The sequence below is a fragment of the Heteronotia binoei genome, chromosome 16 (assembly GCF_032191835.1).
Source record: "Heteronotia binoei isolate CCM8104 ecotype False Entrance Well chromosome 16, APGP_CSIRO_Hbin_v1, whole genome shotgun sequence".
NCBI lineage: Eukaryota > Metazoa > Chordata > Lepidosauria > Squamata > Gekkonidae > Heteronotia > Heteronotia binoei.
Window position 1 is genome coordinate 53,890,522 of NC_083238.1, and position 22,064 is coordinate 53,912,585.

General features: G+C 47.3%; 1 protein-coding gene across 1 annotated transcript in view; it reads right to left on the minus strand.

Annotated features, from left to right (window-relative positions):
- Positions 1–14,950: 14,950 nt before the first annotated feature.
- The window catches only part of SLC40A1 (solute carrier family 40 member 1), a 28,536-nt gene continuing 21,422 nt past the window's right edge, over positions 14,951–22,064 (minus strand). The window contains exons 6-8 of the mRNA XM_060257053.1: positions 21,692–21,937; positions 20,165–20,821; positions 14,951–15,273 (exon numbers count right to left, since the gene is read on the minus strand). Coding sequence (XP_060113036.1) covers positions 14,951–15,273; positions 20,165–20,821; positions 21,692–21,937 — 1,226 coding nt within the window. The remainder of the gene's footprint in view (positions 15,274–20,164; positions 20,822–21,691; positions 21,938–22,064) is intronic.

Genomic DNA, 22,064 nt, shown 5'->3' on the forward strand with positions numbered 1-22,064 from the left:
ATACTTTTGCATTTTTGTGTCCTTCCCATGGCCAACAGCTGCCTTTTGAGGGTGATAGTTGCCACAGAGAGGCCAACCTCTTGGCTGGCGTCCCGGCACTTACCTCAGCCGGACTGTCTTCTCTGAGAGAGCCAGTAGCGGTGTAGTGATTAAGAGCGGTGGACTCTAATCTGGGAGAACCGGGTTTGATTCCCCACTCCTCCTCCACACACAGCCGCTGGGTGACCTTGGAGCAGTCATAGCTCTCTCAGAGCTGATCTCTCGACAGCAGCTCTCAAAAGAGTTCTCTCAGCCCCACCAACCTCGCAGGGTGTCTGTTGCGGGCAGAGGAAGGGAAAGGAGATTGTAACCTGCTCTGAGACTCGGAGTGAAGGGTGGCATATAAATCCAACCTCTTCTTCTTCTCCTCTTCTTGCTGGGCCAGGAGGAAAGCACTCATGCTACCCAGGCCTTACAAATCCGCAACCCTAAAAGACAGGATGCTCAAATGTCCTTTATTTCCCCAGTGTTTCTCCCCCCTGGAATATGCAATGAATATGGAGGGGGGAGGTATTTGTGAATTTCCAGCATTGTGCTGGGGGTTGAACTATGGGGTGTCGAACTCGTTTGTTATGAGGGCCGGATCTGACATAAATGAGACCTTCTTGGGCCGAGTCATGTCGGGTTGGGTCGAGCCATGTCAGGCCAGTCCTCGTGTGTACCTATTTAAGATTAGGTAGCAGAGAGATAAATTTTCTAAAGAACACAGACAAACACATATTTTAAAAAAAAAACTTAAAACATTCTTGAAACATTGGGCCTCATTGGTCTGAAAGATGCTTTCTTTGTATTTCTCCTGTGGGATCCAGGGAACTGAGCAAAGGAAGCTCGGGCTCTTTCTTTCCATTTCCAGGGGACTGGGGGGAGGGGAAGAAGAATAGAAGGAAGCCAATAGAAGGAAGAAAGGCTTGGCTCAATAGCTCTGCTCTGCAATTGAGAGAGCCTGGCACAGCAAGCTCTCCCTCTCCCCTTCCTCCCCAAGGGAGGAGCCTCAGCTAACGGAGAAAACAGAGGTTTTGCTCTGTAGCTCCTGTGCAATTGAGCAAGCCTTGCAAAGCAAGCTATGATGCAGAAGGAAGCAAGATATAGGGAGAAGGAAGCAGATAACTACCAGTTGCTCAGGGGTCTGATAGGAGCCCTCTGGGGGCCTGATTCAGCCCCCGGACTGCATGTTTGACACCCCTGGACTAGATGGACCTGGAGGTCCTGAGGTTGTGATCACACATATTAAATAATGCCATTTCAATCCACTTTCAGTGCACTTTCCAACTGGATTTTACTGTGCGAACTGGCAGAATCCAGTTGGGAGAGTACACTGAAAGTGGATTGAAATGGCATTATTTAGCATGTGTGATAACAGTCTGAGAGTTAAATGGCCAGTCCGCCCAGGAGAGAAAAGCAAAGCAACCTAAGTGGGGGTGGCGAAACCCTGTTGAATAATCCGGTCCAAGGAGTTTCTTTTCTTCCATAAAACGTTTCTGCTTTCCTGATGACACGAAGGAGGGGAGTTGTGTAAGGCGATAAGTTAAAGAGGGCAACTTGTGTCAGCGATTATGCAGTCATAAATCACAATAATAGGAACCATGCCTTCCATCTTTTGCTGGCTAGGAAACTGCCCAGTCATGCATTGCTGAGTCATATCTGAGTTAAACGAGTTGGGCAGGTAGCAGAAAGAAAAAAAAACTCCACAAAAACCCTAGTGTATTTTATTTTAATTATTAACAGCAGGAAAGAGAAAAAAACTGTTTACATCAATTTTGCAGTTTCTACACAAGGATATTTGGCTATTTTTATTTCTCTTTTGCATGTAACAAACGGAATTTTCAATGTTTCTGTTCACTAGCATCATACAAGTTTAATATGAATATTGACCATAGCAAGCTCCAAGTCTGATGTTAGAACTAAAGTTACTTGATCTTAGGGCAAGTTCTCAAAGGCCCGTTCCCTAACAATGTTAAGTATATAAGGAAATGCCTCTAAAATAAATGATAAAATTCTATCGCTATTCTGACAGTGTGGCGCTTTAGGACGCCACAGTTCTTAAAACCAGAAGTACTAAAATAATGAAATTGAAAACAGAATCAGAGCTTTTTTTTTTTTAGCAGGAACGTACAGGAGCACAGTTCCGGCTGACTTGGTGTCAGGGGGTGTGGCCTAATATGCAAAATAGTTCCTGCTGGGCATTTTCCACATACAAGCCCTGTGCGGACCAATAGTGACATCCTAGTGTTGCCTAATATGCAAATGAGTTCCAGCTGGGCATGTTCTACCCAAAAAGCCCTGAATAGAATTATAAATAGGGTTGCCAGGTCTGTGTTGGAAAAACCTGGAGACCTTGGGGGTGGATCCGGGTTGGATTTGGGGAGGGGACAGGAGAGGTCTCCATAGGGTACAATGCCACAGCGTCCACCCTTCAAAGCAGCCATATTCTTTTCTGTGTTACCACTGTTGTTTTCCTTGCGTCCAGACAACTTTGTTAACATCCCTGTTTCATCCTGGTTTTTCCTTGTTTTTGCCTAAGCTAGTTTTGCCTGTCCTTCCCGCCCTGTCCCCCCCCCCCCCCCCGATTGCAGAATGAATTCTCAAGATAGTCTCCTGCTCTGGACCAGCACTGGGGGTTTTGCTACCCCAGGCAAGAACCCCCTGCCAGCACAGAGGCCCTTCCTTTCTCCTACACCTGTGCACGAGGAAGCTAGGGCAGCAACTTGCAAGGGAAGGTGGGCTCGGAGGACAGAACACGCCAACACCCTACCCAGCCACTCTTGCCTTCTCGGGTCTGTACTAGGCTTGCCAATCCCCAGGTCCCAGCAGGGGTTCTCCTGCTTCCCCAGGCTCCTTCCCACTCCCAGTCAGCTGGCCGGCCAGGGGAAGTTCCGCCCCCACAGGCACCAGGTGCCTTTCCAGCTCCGGAGGCTTCAATCTCCACTTGGAAAGGCTTCCTCTTGGGATGGTGTGTCTGTGTCTTTAAGGTCAAATGGGGGCGGGGTGTAGGGAGCAGGCAGAACAACATGGCTGCTCCCAGCAGCTGTGGAAGCAGCCCAGACCCTCCGTTAGCTGCACAATCTTTTCAGAGGTCCTTTGCATAGGAAAGGTAAACTTGAACCTTTGGTTGTTCTGTGTTACTTTGAAGAAGTTGGAAGTTCAGCAGCTCATGAGTAGAGATGCCAATCCCCCACTTCAGAGTCGTCAGAAACGGGGGTGGGGGAGGGAATTGTCTGTTAGGCACTTCATTATTCCCTATGGAAATCGATTCTCGTAGGGTATAATGGAGAATTGATCTGGGGTATCTGGAGCTCTGGAGAGGCTGTGTTTTGAGGTAGAGGCACCAAATGTTTCGCATAGCATCTGATGACTCTCCTCAAAATTCTCTCCAAGTTTCAAAAGAATTGGACCAGGGGGGTCCAATTCTATGAGTCCCAAAAAAAGGTGCTCTTATCCATTATTTCTAATGTAGGGAAGGCATTTAAAAGGTGTGCGGTTCCTTTAACTGCGATGGACAGAACTCCCTTTGGAGTTCAGTTGTGCTTATCACAACTTTGCTTACGGCCTCACCCCCAAAGTCTCCTGGCTCCATCCCCAAAGTCCCCAGATATTTCTTGAATTGGACTTGGCAACCCTAGTCTGTACAGACCCGGGAAGGCAAGAGCAGTGCGGGGGGAGGAGGCACTCGACGGCATCCCTCTAGGTGGTGCTCTAGGTGGCTACCTACCAGGCCTAATCCCACATACTGGCCCTGCTCTTGCTTGAAACGTGAACTTTTTTCTTGTCTGGTGGATCGCTGCCCAAACCTGCCTAGAAAGTACCTGGGACGGGCAACCTTAACCCAAGTACTAACCAAGGCTGATCCTGCTTAGTTTCTGAGACCTGACAAAATTGGATTAGACCGGGCCATCCAGGGCAGGGCATGAAACTTACTGTTTGTGAGGGAACGATTGGTGTCCCCAGTGTGATGATGTCACTTCCCTCCTGGCAACCCTAACCATGCCACCATTATTAGTGACGCTGAAGAACATCCAGGTTACATGATCTGTAGAGTTCCCTAGAACGCACAGCTTAACAGAATTTCTTCTCTAAAACAACACACTGACTATAATAATGCGTTCACAGTATACTAAATAATGCATTTCGCAACTGGATTCTTACTGTATAAGAATCGCAAAAACGCTGTTGGTAAACACATTTTTTTGGTGTAGTGTGAACACACCCTAAGTTAATACAGGGCAACATTCTGACTTTCATGAGGCCTAGGCATTGTTACCTTCATGGGCCCCTCCCACAATAATAATATCAATATTATTAGACAAGCTGGAACGGGTCCAGAGGAGGGCGACGAAGATGGTGAGGGGTCTAGAGACCAAGTCCTATGAGGAAAGGTTGAAGGAGCTGGGGATGTTTAGCCTGGAGAGGAGGCGGCTGAGAGGTGATATGATCACCATCTTCAAGTACTTGAAGGGCTGTCCTATAGAGGATGGGGTGGAATTGTTTTCTGTGGCCCCAGAAGGTAGGACCAGAACCAATGGGTTGAAGTTAAATCAAAAGAGTTTCCGGCTCAACATTAGGAAGAACTTCCTGACTGATTCCTCAGTGGAACAGGCTTCGCCCTCGGGAGGTGGTGGGCTCTCCTTCCTTGGAGGTTGTTCAGCAGAGGCTAGATGGCCATCTGACAGCAATGAAGATCCTGTGAATTTAGGGGGAGGTATTTGTGAGTTTCCTGCATTGTGCAGGGGGGTGGACTAGATGACCCTAGAGGTCCCTTCCAACTCAATGATTATGATTAAAATTATTTTTGATATAACTTTAAATACATAAATATTTTATTTTCTCCCTCCCTCCCCTTTTTAGGCAAAATATAATAGATTTTCATGGGCCTTTCAAACAATTCTTTTTTTTTTTCCTGATGTGAGGTGGAAAAAGTTAAACATGTTTTTTTGACTCTAAAAGTTCATTTATTTTCATCTGAGGTTAAAAGAAATTAAAACATTTTCATGGGCCCCTTAAAAATATTATCACTGTGCTTCATGGATAAGTCACCCCTGGGCTAATAAAAAGTAAATAAAACCCATGTCAACAACGGGCAAACTTTCGTCAAAATTGCTCCAAATCAATGACACTCATCTCTTAGCACTCTCAAAGCAATAGACAAGTGGCACCTTTAAGACCAACTAAGTTTTATTCAGAATGTAAGCTTTCATGTGCCCTAAGTCTGCTTAGAGCATCCGAAAGCTTCCATTCTGAATAAAACTTAGTTGGTCTTAAAGGTGCCACTTGTCTACTGCTTTGTTCTATTGCTTCAGACCAACACGGCTGCCCGCTTGGACTCATCTCTTATTGTCACTTTACAGTCCAGTGGGTAACGTGACTAAGGGGTGTTTGATGTACAAACAGGAACTTGGACTAGATTCTGTCAAGCAACAGCTGAGCAAATATCTCAGGCACTGGCCGACAATATCCAGTCACAGTTGTGATTCCAACTGGAAAGACCAGGCTCTCTCTCTCTTTCTCTCTTTCTCCCCCACCCCCAGTTCCCTTGCATAACTTACAGTCAACCATCAGGGTTGTCAAACTCATGGGGAGGGACGGTGGCTCAGTGGTAGAGCATCTGCTTGGGAAGCAGAAGGTCCCAGTTCAATCCCTGGCATCTCCAAAAAAGGGTCCAGGCAAATAGGTGTGAAAAACCTCAGCTTGAGACCCTGGAGAGCCGCTGCCAGTCTGAGTAGACAATACTGACTTTAGGGAGGGATGGTGGCTCAGTGGTAGAGCATCTGCTTAGTAAGCAGGAGGTCCCAGGTTCAATCTCTGGCATCTCCAAAAAAGGGTCCAGGCAAATAGGTGTGAAAAACCTCAGCTTGAGACCCTGGAGAGCCACTGCTAGTCTGAGAAGACAATACTGACTTTGATGGACCAAAGGTCTGATTCAGTAGAAGGCAGCTTCATATGTTCATATGTTCATTTGTTATGAGGGCCATATCTGACATAAATGGGACTTCGTGTATCATAAAATTTAATCCCAGGTAGCGGCGCAGAGTGCTAAAGCTGCAGTACCGCAGTCCGAACTCTCTGCTCACAACCTGAGTTCGATCCCAGCAGAAGCTGGATTCAGATAGCCGGCTCCAGGTTGACTCAGCCTTCCATCCTTTCGAGGTCGGTAAAATGAGTACCCAGTTTTGCTGGCGGGAAAGTATAGATGCTTGGGGAAGGCAATGGCAAACCAACCCATAAAAAAGTCTGCCGTGGAAACGTTGTGATGTGACGTCACCCCAGAGTCAAAAACGACTGGTGCTTGCACAGGGGACTACCTTTACCTTTTTAGTGGAGATATAAACTTTATAAAGGACACAGACAACACAAAATTTTTAAAAACCTTAAAAACATGTTTAAGACATTAGCACTCTTGCAATATAATGTTTATTTAACAGTCTCTGAGAACTGACACCTCTTGCTCTGAGGAGCCTCAGTCAATAGAAGGAAGAGAGGCTTGGTTCAGTAGCTCTGCTGTGCAATTGAGAGAGCCTGACCAAACAAACTCTTCCTCCCCAAGGGAGGGAGTCTCAGCAATGGAGAAAACAGAGGCTTTGCTCTGTAGCTCCTGTGTGATCGAGCAAGCCTGGCAAAACAAGCTGTGATGCAGAGGGAAGCAAGAGAGATGGAGAAGGAAGCAGATGACACCCAGTTGCTTGGGGGCCTGATAGGACCCCTCCAAGGGCCTGATCCAGCCCTTGGGCCACATGTTTGACATTCCTGGTCAATATGCTTTGTTCCTTCTCATGACTGAAATAGATAGAGCTATAACCTGTAGCACAGGGTGGGGAATCTTTTTTCTTCCAAGGGCCATATGGATATTTATAACATCATTCACGGGCCATAAAGAATTATCAACTTAAAAAACAGTGCTCCACCAAGGGAGAACGATTCAGGCTGGCAAATTTAACACAAATAATTGTTTTTCTATTTTTAAGTCATGTGGGGAGAGCTAATCTGGCATCGCACACACACACCCGGCCCACCGCTTCAGGCAAATGCAAAGGTCCAGGCTTTTTTTGTAGAAAAAGCCCAGCAGGAACTCAGTAAGCATATTAGACCACATCTCCTAATATTAGCATATTAGGTCACACTCATTAGCATATTAGGCCACACCCTCTGGGATAATCAAGTGCAAACTGAACTGTGGCAGTAACTTTTCCAGGCCCTGCAGCAATTCTGGCCGGCCAGCCAGGCCCCAGGGAGGCTGCCGCACAGTACATCTGGGCCCTGTGATCCCTGCCTGGCCCTGGAGAGGCTGCTGCACAGTGCAGCTGGGCCTCATGATCCTCGCTGGCCAGCCAGGGCCCCAGAGAGGCTGCCACATGGCTCGGTTTGCCCCAGCAATCTCCGAGGGCCACACTAAGTGACCTCAAGGGCCGTATACGGCCCTCGGGACAGAGGTTCCCCACCCCTGCTGTAAGCACAAGGTTCTGAGCATTTTTGCTGCTTGATAAAGACTTCAAAAGAAACGTGCAGATAAACGTAGGCAGTATGTCGCCACCCCATTCTTCCTGAAGAGCCATTAGCTGCCTCTTTGGAGAACCAGTTTGGTGTCGTGGTTAAGCGTGCGGACTCTTATCTGGAGAACCGGGTTTGATTCCCCACTCCTCCACTTGCACCTGCTGGCATGGCCTTGGGTCAGCCATAACTCTGGCAGAGGTTGTCCTTGAAAGGGCAGCTGCTATGAGAGCCCTCTCAGCCCCACCCACCTCACAGGGTGTCTGTTGTGGGGGAGGCAGATAAAGGAGATTGTGAGCCACTCTGAGACTCTTCAGAGTGGAGGGCAGGATATAAATCCAATATCATCATCTTCTTCTTCTTTGAAGTTTTTTTCTGTAGACTTTCTCCCTTTGGGCTCCAACACCTTGGCATCAATATGGAAGACGACTTCGTTTTCTTCCCGTCGCAAGTCCGAAGGACCAACATAGGCGTATTATAGGGATAGTTGTCTTCCTCCTAGATTACTGACGGACTGAGCCTTGAAGATAATTTGTTCTGGAGTGTATGCGGCGGATATAAATGGTTTATTATTTCAAGTGCAAAGCCTGTTACCAGTTTGTATAATTGAGAATAATATAAACATAACAGAATTGAGAAGAAGTGCATATGTATTGTGAAAGTGGTTTACACAGTGTTTTTGTGTGTTGCTCAATCCCCTGGTGGAGGCAGGGGATCCCCCAGTTTGGAGGAGAGGAAATGTCTGTTTGGCACTCCATTATTCCCTGTGAAGACCAATTCCCATAGGGTATAATGGAGAATTGATCCATGAGTATCTGGGGCTCTGGGGGAGCTGTTTTTTGAGGTAGAGGCACCAAATTTTCAGCATGGCATTTGGTGCCTCTCCTCAAAACACCCCCCCTCAAATTTCAAAAGTTTGGACCAGGGGATCCAATTCTATGAGCCCCCAAAGAAGGTGCCCCTATCCTTCATTATTTCCAATGGAGGGAAGGCATTTAAAGGTGTGCAGTCCCTTTAAATGTGGTGGCCAGAACTCCCTTTGGAGTTCAGTTTTGCTTGTCACAACCTTGCTTCTGGCTCCACCCTTCTGGTTTCCTGGCTTCAACCCAAAGTCCCCCGATCTTTCTTGATTTGGACCTGGCAACCCTATATGGCAGGGGTGGCCAACGGTAGCTCTCCAGATGTTTTTTGCCTACAACTCCCATCAGCCCCAGCCATTGGCCATGCTGGCTGGGGCTGATGGGAGTTGTAGGCAAAAACATCTGGAGAGCTACTGTTGGCCACCCCTGCTATATGGGACTGATATCCAAGGAATGTGCTTAAGTGTGGAGTGTTAGACATATTTTGCTGCTGCAAGAGAGAGAGAGTTTTGTCACTCTCCAACCTAGGTTTAGGCACAGTTTCAAATCAGTCAGTCCTAAGGGAAATCAACCCCAACTGTTCCCTGGAAGGTCAGATGCTGAAGCTCAAATTTTTTGGCCACCCAATGAGAAGGGAGCACTCACTGGAGAAGACCCTGATGCTGGGAAAGACAGAAGGGACGGCAAAAGAGGAGATGACTGGACAGCGTTACTGATGTAACAAACACAAATTTGAGCAGACTTCGAAGGATGGTGGAAGACAGGAGGGCCTGGCGTGACTTTGTCTAGGGGGTCGCAAAGAGTCAGACTTGATTGTGCGACTGAACAACAACAAGCTCATCATTAGCCTTAAGCATAGATGTGTTAGATCACAGCGTTTGAACTTGCTGCCTTCCTTCTGTGCATTTGTTCAGCATTTCCCCTGTTTTCTTGGTTTGGGTTAGCTAACAGAGCACATGACCTATCTAGGTTTTCAGACCAATGGGCAATAATCGCAGAGGAACAGTTTGCTGTGCATAGGCCCTTAAAGAGATTTATGGCGTCATAGAAATGTCATTTTTGTTTGCTTAACTCTCTTCCTCCCTTCCCGCCCCCCTGCTTCCCCACTAACCTGAATTGCTTTCTGGAAGAAAATTTGCTTGCAGATCTTGGTTCCTTGAACTAGGGTTGCCAAGTCCAATTCAAGAAATATCTGCGGACTTTGGGGGTGGAGCCAGGAGACTTTGGGGTGGAGCCAGGAGCAAGGGTGTGACAAGCATAATTGGACTCCAAAGGGAGTTCTGGCCATCACATTGAAAGGGACTGCACACCTTTTTAAATGCCTTCCCTCCATTGGAAATAATGAAGGATAGGGGTACCTTCTTTGGGGGCTCATAGAATTGGACCCCTCAGTCCAATCTTTTTGAAACTTGGAGGGTCTTTTGAGGAGAGATGTTGAATGCTTTACTGCAAAATTGGTGCCTCTACCTCATAAAACAGCACCCCCAGAGCCCAGATAACTGTGGATCATTTCTCCATTACACCATAGGGGAATCAGTCCCCATAGGATATAATAGAATGCCCAGCAGACATTTCCTCCCCCCCATTTCTGATGACCCTGAAGCTGGGGGAGGGCCTCCAAACCGGGGGATCCCCTGCCCTCACCTGGGGATTGGCAACCCTTCATAGCAGCAAAGCTACCATTACGTTTTACAAGATGGATGTGATCCATGAGTTTCTCTTAGACTTCTGCCCAATAACTACCTTTAAGACCTTTATAATTTCAGTCCCAAGTTTGGCCACTGTGTTGGACTGGATGGGCCACTGGCCTGATCCATCATGGCTTCTCTTATGTTCTTAAGTGACACAGAGTGTTGGACTGGATGGGCCATTGGCCTGTTCCAACATGGCTTCTCTTATGTCTTAAGTGACACAGAGTGTTGGACTGGATGGGCCACTGGCCTGATCCAACAGGGCTTCTCTTATGTTCTTAGGTGACACAGAGTGTTGGACTGGATGGGCCATTGGTCTGATCCATCATGGCTTCTCTACGTTCTTAAGTGACAGAGTGTTGGACTGGATGGGCCACTGGCCTGATCCAACAGGGCTTCTCTTATGTTCTTAGGTGACACAGAGTGTTGGACTGGATGGGCCATTGGTCTGATCCAACATGGCTTCTCTTACGTTCTTAAGTGACACAGAGTGTTGGACTGGATGGGCCACTGGCCTGATCCAACAGGGCTTCTCTTATGTTCTTAGGTGACACAGAGTGTTGGACTGGATGGGCCATTGGTCTGATCCATCATGGCTTCTCTTACGTTCTTAAGTTAACACATCTCTTGGCCCCCCCATTTTATTGTATGTCTTTAGAGCCGGATTTCTCTGTGTCCCTTGTTGTGTACTCTTCACCTTGTGCAAAAGGCCATAAAGGAAAAGTTTAACTAGAAAGAAATATTGACTTGGACAGGTTGAAGTATTTTTATAAATCTGTTATGGGACAGCATGCTCTTTGCCCTCCTCGCCCTCTGCGATCAATTGGGTAAACACAGCTGCATGTTTTTTCCACCATTCTTACTCGCATGCAACCCAAAGTCTCCCTGAAATTGTCATCTGACAGGGGAAAGCAAAACTTTGACATGCGCGAGAGTTAAACAGTTCTCCTGAGGGCTGGACACGCAAACACAAAAAAGTAGAATTTTGAAATCTACACGCTGTTGCAAACAGATTTGTGTCCCAAAGTATGGTTGAACACAGATTCTAGCAGGAGCTCCTTTGCATATTAGGCCACATACCCTTGATGTAGCCAATCCTCCTGGAGCTTCCAATAGGCCGTGAAAGAACTCTGTAAGCTCTCGGAGGATTGGCTACATCAGGGGGGTGCAGCCTAACATGCAAAGGAGCTCCTGCTAGAATTCCACCCCAGGTTGAACAGTTCTTTTGCTCCATTTGAGCAGATGACCTCCCATGGGGTTTTCAAGGCAAGAGAAGTTCAGAGGTGGTTTGCCATTGCCTGCCTCTGCACAGCAGCTGAGGGTTTCCTTGGCGGTCTCCCATCCAGGGGTCGTTTTGTAGAAAAACAGCTGGTGGAGCTCATTAGCATAACTCATTAGCATATGCTGCCTCCCCCAGCCAAAAGCATCCCGATGCAAGGAAGGAGAGCCCTGGACAAGCGAGGCCTGCTTGGGCTGGCTACAGATCCAGGCAGCCCAACTAGGCCTCACTTGCCTGGGGCTCTTCTGGGCCACACACCCCTCCCCCCAGTCAAAAGGACAGCAAGCCACTTGCCACCCAAAATCACATAAGAAGTGGAGAAAGGCTGGCTTGGGCTTCTCCAGGGGTAAATAAGGGCTGCTGGGGGCGTGGCAAACCACCTGGTGGCTGGCTGGCAGAAATGGCAATTTCTAGCTTTTTAATTCTGTATAAAGTTAAGAGTCCAATTTTGTCTCTGGGAGAAAAGTCAAAGGCAGGCCCTGCTACGTTGCCTGCCTCTTGAACTCCCAGGAGGGTTTGCAGGTGGGGGGAAAGGAATAAACCACAGGAGAACCAAAATGTGAAAAATAGTTTATATTTATGCAAACAAATATTTTACAAATATTTATCAACGGAGGCTTAAAAATCTCTTTTACGTAGGGTTGCCAACCTCCAGGTGATGGCTGGAGATCTCCTGGCACTGCCACCGAGTTCCAGGGAATAATGGATCATTTCCACTTGGAGAAAATGGCCCTTCCGGAAGGCAGGCTCTATGGCACTATATCCACAGAAGCCCCTGCCCTCTCCAAACCACACCCTCCCCAGGCTCATCCCCCAAAGTCTCCAGGTATTTCCCAACCCGGAGCTGGCAATCGTACTTTTATACTTGAGGAAAAACTCCAGAGCACGGTAAAGAGGGTCCAGATTACACTAGAAAGCAAAGTGCTCGTAGCCACGTTACCGCAGATTCCACAAAAGTGCATACATGGTTAATGTAAAAGCGCTGTACCCATGACTGTACGCTGTGAAAACAAGATTCCAAAAGCATTTCAAACACACACGGGGCGTTCTCAATCACCATGGATCTTCGAGATTGCTTTTACAGGATTATGCAGTAACAAGCTTGTTCTTTTTTTTAAAAAAAAACCCCATATATATATATATTTAAAATACAAATTTCTAGTTTAAAGATGTAGAACATTTTTTTTTTACACAAAAGAGAACACTTAAGACACGTCGGCTTTAAAAAAAACAGGTGAAGTTGTCCACACATGCCCCAACCCAGCAAGGGCACTGTAAAAAGTTTTTGTGGCCTATGACAATTACAATCTGTGCTTCCTAAAGGGGGTGGGGGGTTACGGGGTAGGAGGAGGACTGCGTCCAGCAATTACAGATATATGTAAGCAGGGCTTCTTTAATCTGCAAGCACACTGGGAAAAAATGAAGCACAATCAGCTTACATATTTGCATTGTCAAAGGCAACTCTGTTGTGGGGGGAGGGAGTGGCCTCATTATTATTGTTATCATCAGGGGTGGAGTTCTAGCAGGAGCTCCTTTGCCTATTAGGCCGCACCCCCTGATGTAGCCAATCCTCCAAGAGCTTACAAGGCTCCTTTTTGTAAGCTCCAGGAGGACTGGCTACATCAGGGGTGTGTTGCCTAATACGCAGAGGACCTCCTGCTAGAACTCCATCCCTGATGATTATTGTTATTGCATTTCATTCTAGTATTCTAGTATGCTTAACATGCTATGTTTACCTCTGATTTCTCAGAATACTTTATCATTTTAAAAACAGACAGAAAGAAACCGGGTACGAGCCATCCAGAAATGCAGCCTGGACGATTCCCTTCCCCGAAACAAATATATACCCTTGGAACAAACTCTGTTCATTTCAGGAAAGTGTACAGAGAAGTCACCAACGGGCTGCCTTGCGCAGGGGGTTGGACTAGATGACCCTGGAGGTCCCTTCTATGACTATACCTCAGCTACGATCCTCAAATTCTTTAGTTCTGTACACTTTTCGTAATGTCAGTGGGGTTACCCTGAAGTCAGTGGTTTGAGTCTTTCAGTACCTGTTCGTACTTTGAGTTGGGAAAGAGACCATCTTAAAACTGTAGTTCTGTCCCTGTCTCCTGTTATCCTCGCGCCCTGAATTAGGATTATCTGGTCCTTAACACTATGAATCCAAAGTATAGTAAAATACAGGGTCCCTAAAGAATAAAAGCTCTATGCTTAGCAATGCTATGATAACATGTACAGCTTCTGCTATATTCTCTGCCCCTAGGAAGTGCTACGTGGATATTCTTATGCAAGGGTGGAATTCTAGAAGGAACTCCTTTGCATATTAGCCTTGTAAGCTCTTGGAGGATTGGCTACATGAGGGGTGTGTGGCCTAATATGCAAATGAGCTCCAGCTAGAACTCCACCCCCTGCTCTTATGATATTTTGCACTGCTTCTTATTCACCAACGAGTATATTAAAGCAACAAAAATGCCTGCCCAAAGTTAAACCATGATAAATGTCACAGAAAACACACACTGTACCCTCGTCCCGCCCTGGCACATGTTAGAGCTTTAGCAATTTATAAAGCATATTCCGTTTGTGTAAGGTTTTGGTCATGCAATTTGTTTCCTTTCGGAGGCGAAACATAGCACATCTATGTTACATGGGGGGGGAAAAACCCTTGGTCCTATCACATAGAATGAAATACCTTGGTCTTTAATTGCTTTCCCACCCCCACCCCCTGAAACATGAATCCTAGAATTTGAGAGTTTTCCAAATGAGTTCCTTCTATCTAACCTACTTTTAATTTGTAGTTAATTTTTAAGCTCCTCATACAGTCTCCCGGGGAATAAATACGCTGTGTCACGGCTAACTGGAAACTATTCGTAACTCGGACAACCGACCAAGGGTTTTATCAGGGACAACTGATAAAAGGAAGCACTTCTTTACCCAAAGGGTGTTTAACACATGGAATTCACTGCCACAGGAGGTGGTGGTGGCTGCAAGCATAGCCAGCTTCAAGAGGGGATTGGATAAACATATGGAGCAGAGGTCCATCAGTGACTATTAGCCACAGTATATTGTTGGAACTCTGTCTGGGACAGTGATGCTCTGTATTCTTGGTGCCTGGGTGGGGCACAGTGGGAGAGCTTCTAGTGTCCTGGCCCCACTGATGGACCTCCTGATGGCACCTGGTTTGTTGGGTTTTTGGCCACTGTGTGACACAGAGTGTTGGACTGAATGGGCCATTGGCCTGATCCAACATGGCTTCTCTTATGCTCTTATGTCTGGGGCAGTGATGCTCTGTATTCTTGGTGCTTGGGGGGGGCAACAGTGGGGAGGCTTCTGGTGTCCTGACCCCACTGGTGGACCTCCTGATGGCACTTGGGTTTTTTTCGGCACAGAGTGTTGGACTGGATGGGCCATTGACCTGATCCAACATGGCTTCTCTTAGGTTCTTCGACGGTACTGGGGACTGGTGGGAGGATGGTTGTGAACTTGGGCAGTCAGAGCTTTGCGCGCCCCTACTCTTGAGGAGACCCAGCAGCCCCAGACCATAAGACAGCGAGTCCTTTTACACGAAAACTGCAAAAACAAGAGCTGACAAGGACGGAAGCTCTCTAGGCACTCAAAGGCACGTCAGACGGCGAAGGGTCATCAGCACCCACTTTGGGTTCACGGGCGCAGCACCGGAAGACACTGCTCCCCAGAGTCTTCTGCGCAAAGCGGAAGTACATGATGTGGCCCATGGCGACAAAGGAAACAGAAATAAGAACCAGCAATCCGAAAGCTTCAGGGTTGGGGGCCAGAATGACCATGATGAAGTGCAGCAAGTCGAGGAGGTAGTTCATGGAGTTCTGGACACCATTGATGATGCCTCTTTCGGATTCTATCACGTTTTCCTGGAGCAACTGCGTGACGGTCAGGTCGAAGGACCAAAGGCCTGTGGAAACAAATGAGAGGAGAGAAGCAATTATTTCTGTGTGGTAAAAAGAGACTATAAGGAAGGCCGAGCATAGAAGAATAGTTGCTTTCGAGCTGTGGTGCTGGAGAAGACTCTTGAGAGTCCCTTGGACGGCAAGAAGATCAAATCAGTCAGTCCTAAGGAAATCAACCCAGACTGTTCCCTGCAGGGGTGGAATTCTAGCAGGAGCTGCTTTGAATATTAGGCCACACACCCCCTGATGTGGCCAATCCTCCTAGAGCTTACCAAAAAGAGCCTTGTAAAGCTCTTGGAGGATTGGCTACATCGGGGGGGGGGGGTGGCCTAATATGCAAAGGAGCTCCTGCCAGAATTCCACCCCTGGGCCACAACCCCCCGATGTAGCCAATCCTCCTAGAGCTTACCAAAAAGAGCCTTGTAAAGCTCTTGAAGGATTGGCTACATCGGGGGGTGTGTGGCCTAATATGTAAAGGAGCTCCTGCCAGAATTCCACCCCTGGCTCCCTGGAAGGTCAGATGCTGAAGCTCATTTGGCCCCCAAATGAGAAGGGAGCCCTCACTGGAGAAGACCCTGAAGCTGGGAAAGACAGAAGGCCAAAGGAGAAGGGGACAGCAAAAGATGAGATGGCTGGACAGCGTTACTAATGTAACTAACACGAATTTGAGCGGGCTTTGGAGGATGGTGGAAAACAGGAGGGCCTGGCGTGACTTGGTCCAGGGGGTCGCAAAGAGTCGGACTCAACTGTGCGACTGAACAACAACAAAAAACAAACTAACTCTGACAGGGACAACTCAGGCTAGCCTGCTCTCCTCAAGACCTCAAAAGCTAAGCAGGCTCATTCTTGGTTAGTACTTAGATGGGAGACCACCAAGGAATTCCAAGGTTGCTACACAGAGAAAGGCAAGGGCAAACCACCTCCCAGAGTCCCTTGCCTCGGAAACCCTGAAGGGTCGCTTGAAATCACTGGCAGCTTGACAGCACTTTCCACTATTACAAAAAATAGATCCACCCAGGGCTAACGCAGCCAGTCCTCCGAGGGCTTACAGTAGGCCTTGTAAGAAGAGCCCTGTAAACTCCAGGAGGATTGGCTACATCATGGCCTAATATACAAAGGAGTTCCTGCTACAAAAAAAGCCCTGGCTATTGTAGGAGTTGTCCTTGAAAGGGCAGCTGCTGTAAGAGCTCTCTCAGTCCCACCTACCTCACAGGGTGCCTGTTGTGGGGGTTCGGAAAGGGAAAGGAGATTGTGACATCTCTGAGACTCTGAGATTCGGAGTATAGCACATTCCTTGTGCTCTGTTCAAAGCCAAATGATCTTTTTCTGACCTGACAGACATTTCACCTTCCAGTTTTGGAAACAAAACAGGGAAACCCCTTTGCCTTATTTAAACTAACCAAGGCGGAAGTAATGTTCTATTTTTCCTCCTCCTCCTTCTGCTTCTAAGTGGAAAAACACCAACGTATCCACTTTTTAAAAGCAGGTATATTGTCTGTGAGTCTACTCGCTGGGTAATACTAGATCACAAGGGCTCTCAACGAAGCTGACGGGCAACGGGTTAAGGGCAAGTCAAAAGGAAATACTTCGTTACACAGAGAGCGATTAAAATGCTGAATTTGCTGCCAGGGGATTTTGGGATGGCCACAGGAATAAACAGCTTTAGAAGAGGATTAGAAAGATTCATGGGGGATAAATCTATCAGTGGTTACTAGCCATGGTCCTCCACATTCAGAGGCACTAAACCTCTAAATCCCAGAGCCAGGAGGCAACACAAAGAGAAGGCCTCAGGCTCTCTGCCCTGTTGTTGGCAATCCAGAGGAACTAGTTGGCCACTGTGTGAGAGAGGAGGCTGGACTAGATGGACCACTGGTCAGATCCAACAAGGTTCTTCTTATGTTCTTAGGAAGGTCTCAGCCTCTCTGCCCTTTTGTTGGCCTTCCAGAGGAACTAGTTGGCCACTGTGTGAGAGAGGATGCTAGACTAGATGGACCACTGGTCAGATCCAACAAGGTTCTTCTTATGTTCTTAGGAAGGTCTCAGCCTCTCTGCCCTTTTGTTGGCCTTCCAGAGGAACTAGTTGGCCACTGTGTGAGAAAGAATGCTAGACTAAATGGACCACTGGTCTGATCCAACAAGGCTCTTCTTATGTTCTTAGGAAGGCCTCAGCCTCTCTGCCCTGTTGTCGGCTCTTCAGAGAAGCTGGCTGGCCCCTGTGAGAGACAGGAGGCTGGACTAGATAGACTGTTGGTTTGAATTGTCAAAAGTTTTATGTGAATTGTCAAAAGTTTTTTTTTAATTAAAAAAGAAAACAACAGCTCCAAAATACTGCCTATATCACCACTTTCTTGGCAAGCGTTCCCACACCAGTAAACAGTTCTGCCTCACTTACACTGGCCTTTCAGAGGAAATGTCAAGGTAATACCTCTGAAGTCAAACTGCTCTCATGCTTTCTGATTTTTGCTTCTCGTATTGTGCAACACGAGGAACATGAGCCTGCCTTTCTGGGGTAAACAATTCTCCAGCCAGAGCGTAGTGGTCAAGAGCCAGAACAGAACATGCCCGAGGCTATTAATAACTGGTTTAAGCAAAACAATCTGTCTGAGCCTCTCTTCAAGACACCTATGCAGTGAATTCCATTAATAACTGGTTTAAGCAAAACAATCTGTCTGAGCCTCTCTTCAAGACACCTATGCAGTGAATTCCACAGGGGATATAGCAATGGCCTTTTTTGTAGAAAAACCCAGCAGGAGCTCATTTGCATATTAGGCCACACTCCCTGATGCCACGCCAGCCGGAACTGCGTTCCTGTTAAAAATAAAAAGCCCTGACGATAGATATGATAGATTTAACATAAAATTTAATGGGCTCAAGTTCTAACTCTTTTTTTAAAAAACCTATATCATATTCTGTAATACAGGGGTGGCCAACGGTAGCTCTCCAGATGTTTTTTGCCTACAACTCCCATTAGCCCCAGCCAGTATGGCCAATGGCTGGGGCTGATGGGAGTTTGTAGGGGGGAAAACATCTGGAGAGCTACCGTTGGCCACCCCTGCTGTAATAGAGCAAATTGATGATAGAATAACAATGTAAAGGAAGTAAGAGAATATTATAGAACAGGGGTCCCCAACCTCTGGGCCGCGGACCAGTACCAGTCCATGGCCCCATTAGCAACACGCACAAAGTAAGGCAGAGACCGTCACCTACTCCTTAAAGACCCCCCGGGGGGGCAGGGATGGGGTATGGGCTTGGGGGCAGCAAAAACCCCAGCATACCCACCGGTCCATTGAAAAATTGTCTTCCACAAAAGCAGTCCCTGATGCCTAAAAGTTTGGGGGGCCACTGTTATAGAATAGAGATAAAGGCTTTAATAGGAGGCTATATAGTAAAACCTTGGCGGCTAATAGTAAAACAAAAAATCTCAATTTCAAGTTTAAAACTATATCTATATATATCATTTTGCAGGAATACACAGAAATGCAGTTCCGGCTGCTTGACATCAGGGGGCGTGGCCTAATATGCAAATGTGTTCCTGCTGGGCTTCCCCCCCCTACAAAAAAAAGCCCTGTTCAGTGTGTGAGTGTGTGTATGTGCGTACACACACACACTTTCTCATTAAATAAATACTGTCAAGTTATTATGCTAATATATATGTCGTGTCATGTATTTGCTAAACTATGCTTCTTACATATTTGTTCACTGAATAAGAAATATCCTCAGTATTTATATTAGTAAAACCAGGGGTGGGATTTCAGCAGGCGCTCCTTTGCATATTAGGCCACACACCCCTGATGTGGCCAATCCTCCAAGAGCTTACAAGGCTCTTTTTTGGAAGCTCTTGGAGGATTGGCTACATCAGGGGGCGTGGCCTAATATGCAAAGGCGATCCTGTCAGAATTCCACCCCTGAGTAAAACTGCCCATATATTATGTGGGCAATTATAACATAGCTTTATTTTCCCCATTCCCCTTTTTCACTTCTGTATCCCTACTGAAAATTTAAAATAAAAAACTAGGAGACAAAAAGTAGCCTTGGATAAAAGTTCCACCTCGCCCTGCCCACTTTTTAAAAACACTTGGGAGCCAGGAAAGGTGCTGGCGACCGCCAGGGTGCCCACGGGCATTATCCTGGCGATCCATGCATTTGATAGATTGATGGAGGAGAGACGTTTATCAATGGCTACCAGTCAAAATGACTAAAGGGAACCTCTATGTGCAGAGGCAACAGTAGATCTCCAAATACCAGAGCTAGGAAGCAACATCGGGGGGAAAACCTGGTCCTTCTAGAGAGCCAGTTTGGTGAAGTGGTGAAGTGCGCAGACTCTTAGCTGGGAGAACCGGGTTTGATTCCCCACTCCTCCGCTCACAGCTGCTGGAATGGCCTTGGGTCAGCCATAACGTTGTAAGCCGCCCTGAGCCTGCTTGCAGGATAGGGCAGGGCAGGGCTTTTTTTTGTAGAAAAAGCCCAGCAGGAATTCATTTGCATATTAAGCCAGATACCCTGATGCCAGCATTGTTTCACGCAGGGCTAAGCCCAGCAGAAACTTATTTGCATACTAGGTCACACCCCCCGATACCAAGCCAGCTGGAACTGCATTCCTGTGCGTTCCTGCTAAAAAAAAAGCCCTGGGGCGGGGTATAAATGGGGAAATTAAATTAAATAGCTCTCACAAAGTTGTCCTTGAAAGGGCAGCTTCTGGGAGAGCTCTCTCAGCCCTTCCCACCTCACAGGGTGTCTGTTGTGGGGAAGGAAGATAAAGGAGATTGTGCGCCACTCTGAGACTCGGAGTGGAGGGCGGAATATAAATCCAGTATTTTCTTTGGCTTCTATGTCAGGGCACATATTTTTCTTTAGAACGTCCGAATGGCCACGGCGCAGCCACAGACGCCAACTTACCAATTCTAGCAGCGATGACTCCTGCGAACAGGAGGCTAACAGAGGCGAGAGGCACTGAGTCAGGAGTCATCTCTGGATTAGACCCATTAACAAACAAAGATGCATTTGCCAAAACAGGCACAACGGTTGTCAAAGGCATTTCGGGTATCACACCTTCAGGAGCCATCGTCGGAAGCGGGCTGCTTTCGAACAGCCTGGCGCTGATGTCCGCAAAAGGGGAAACCGACAGGTCCAAAGGGCTCCCCGGCATGAAGACGGAAATCACGCAGAAGACCAGAGAGGCCATCTGGGCTACGCCAGAGATGATGCCCGTGCGCACCAACCCGCACCTGCGGCGCAGCCAGGTGAAGGCCACGGTTCCCATGATTCCAGTGATGGCTGACGCCCCCATGAGGAGGCTGAGAGTGGAACCGCTCAGGCCCTGAGTATAGGCGTAGCCCGTGGTGATACAGTCAAAGCCCAGAACGGTCATGTACAGGAATGCCAGGCCCAAGCCCGCCAGAAACACCGGCTGGTTGTAGTAAGCGACCCATCCGTCCCGGAAGGTGCTGAGCGGCTCCGCCATCCGGGACCAGCAGGAGACCTCCTCTTGCTCAAGGGCGTTCAGTTCTTTCCCTGCGATTAACTTGACTCCTTCGTTGGGCTTCAATTCACCCTCTGTGGACAAAAAGAAAAGGGGTCTTCGGTCATCCCATATATTTAGCCAAAATGGCATTCTACAGCATACTTGGTTTCTCAGCCTTTTTTCTTCTTACCGTTTAACTAAAAGACCAATGAGTAAGCGGCCTTAGAACACAACAGAGACAATTTTCTTGGGCTCAGTGGGAAATTTGGTTTTACCCTAATCCAAAATAGCACACAGTGAAAAGAAAAGAAGACTGCAGATTTATATTCCACACTTCTCTCTGAATCAGAGCGGCTTCAAGCTCCTATATCGGGGTGGCCAACGGTAGCTCTCCAGACGTTTTTTGCCTACAAGTCCCATCAGCCCCAGCCATTGGGAGTTGTAGACAAAAAACATCTGGAGAGCTACCGCTAGCCACCCCTGCCCTATATCTTCTCCCCCACAACAGCTTTCCCCCATGGGGACCTGAAGCAGCTAATGTGGTTATCCTCACCTCCACTTTCTCCTCACACCAAACCTTTGAGGTAAGTTAGAAAGCTCGTTGGGCAACCTTGGGCCAATCACACACTCTCAGCCTAACCTACCTCATAGGGCTGTTGTGAGGAGAAAACAGACAAGACTGACATAAGGCACGGGTTCCCTTTGGGAAGACAGGTGTGAGAGAAATAAAGTAAATAAATAAATACATTTCTGAGGAGACAGTGGTGGTTGGGAACGTGAACGACTTTTAACATAAAAAATAAAAAACAGCAATTATTATTTCCTCTGCCAGATCACAGACCTGGAAAATGGTTATTATTTAAAACAAAAAAATGGAGCGATAACTGTCGGAAAACTCATAACCAAGGGGATAAGCTGGATCAATTTTACTTGGTCAAAGATGCTCTCCACAACGCTGATACCTTTTGGATTGTTCAGTTGCTTCAGTTCTGAGTCCTCCATCTTGCAACTGGCTTTGTGAGCTAAGGCAGGTGTCTTCTGGTAGACTTTCCAGAGCAGCAGATATTCCACGCACATGGAAATCAGATTCCAGCCCGAAATGAACCCGCAGCCAATCACTGGCGATCCAAAGGTCATGATCTGCCCGACAGCCATCGGGGCCAAAATGTTGGTCAGCTGATCGATTCTTCTGATCGTGGCATTCATATCTATCAGGCAATGTTTGAAAACACAAGATTGGGGTGTGATATTTTACTAACTGGTAATTCCATTTAAAAACATGTTGATGCAGCACACCAGGGGTCCCCAAACTTTTTGAGCCTGCGAGCAGCTTGG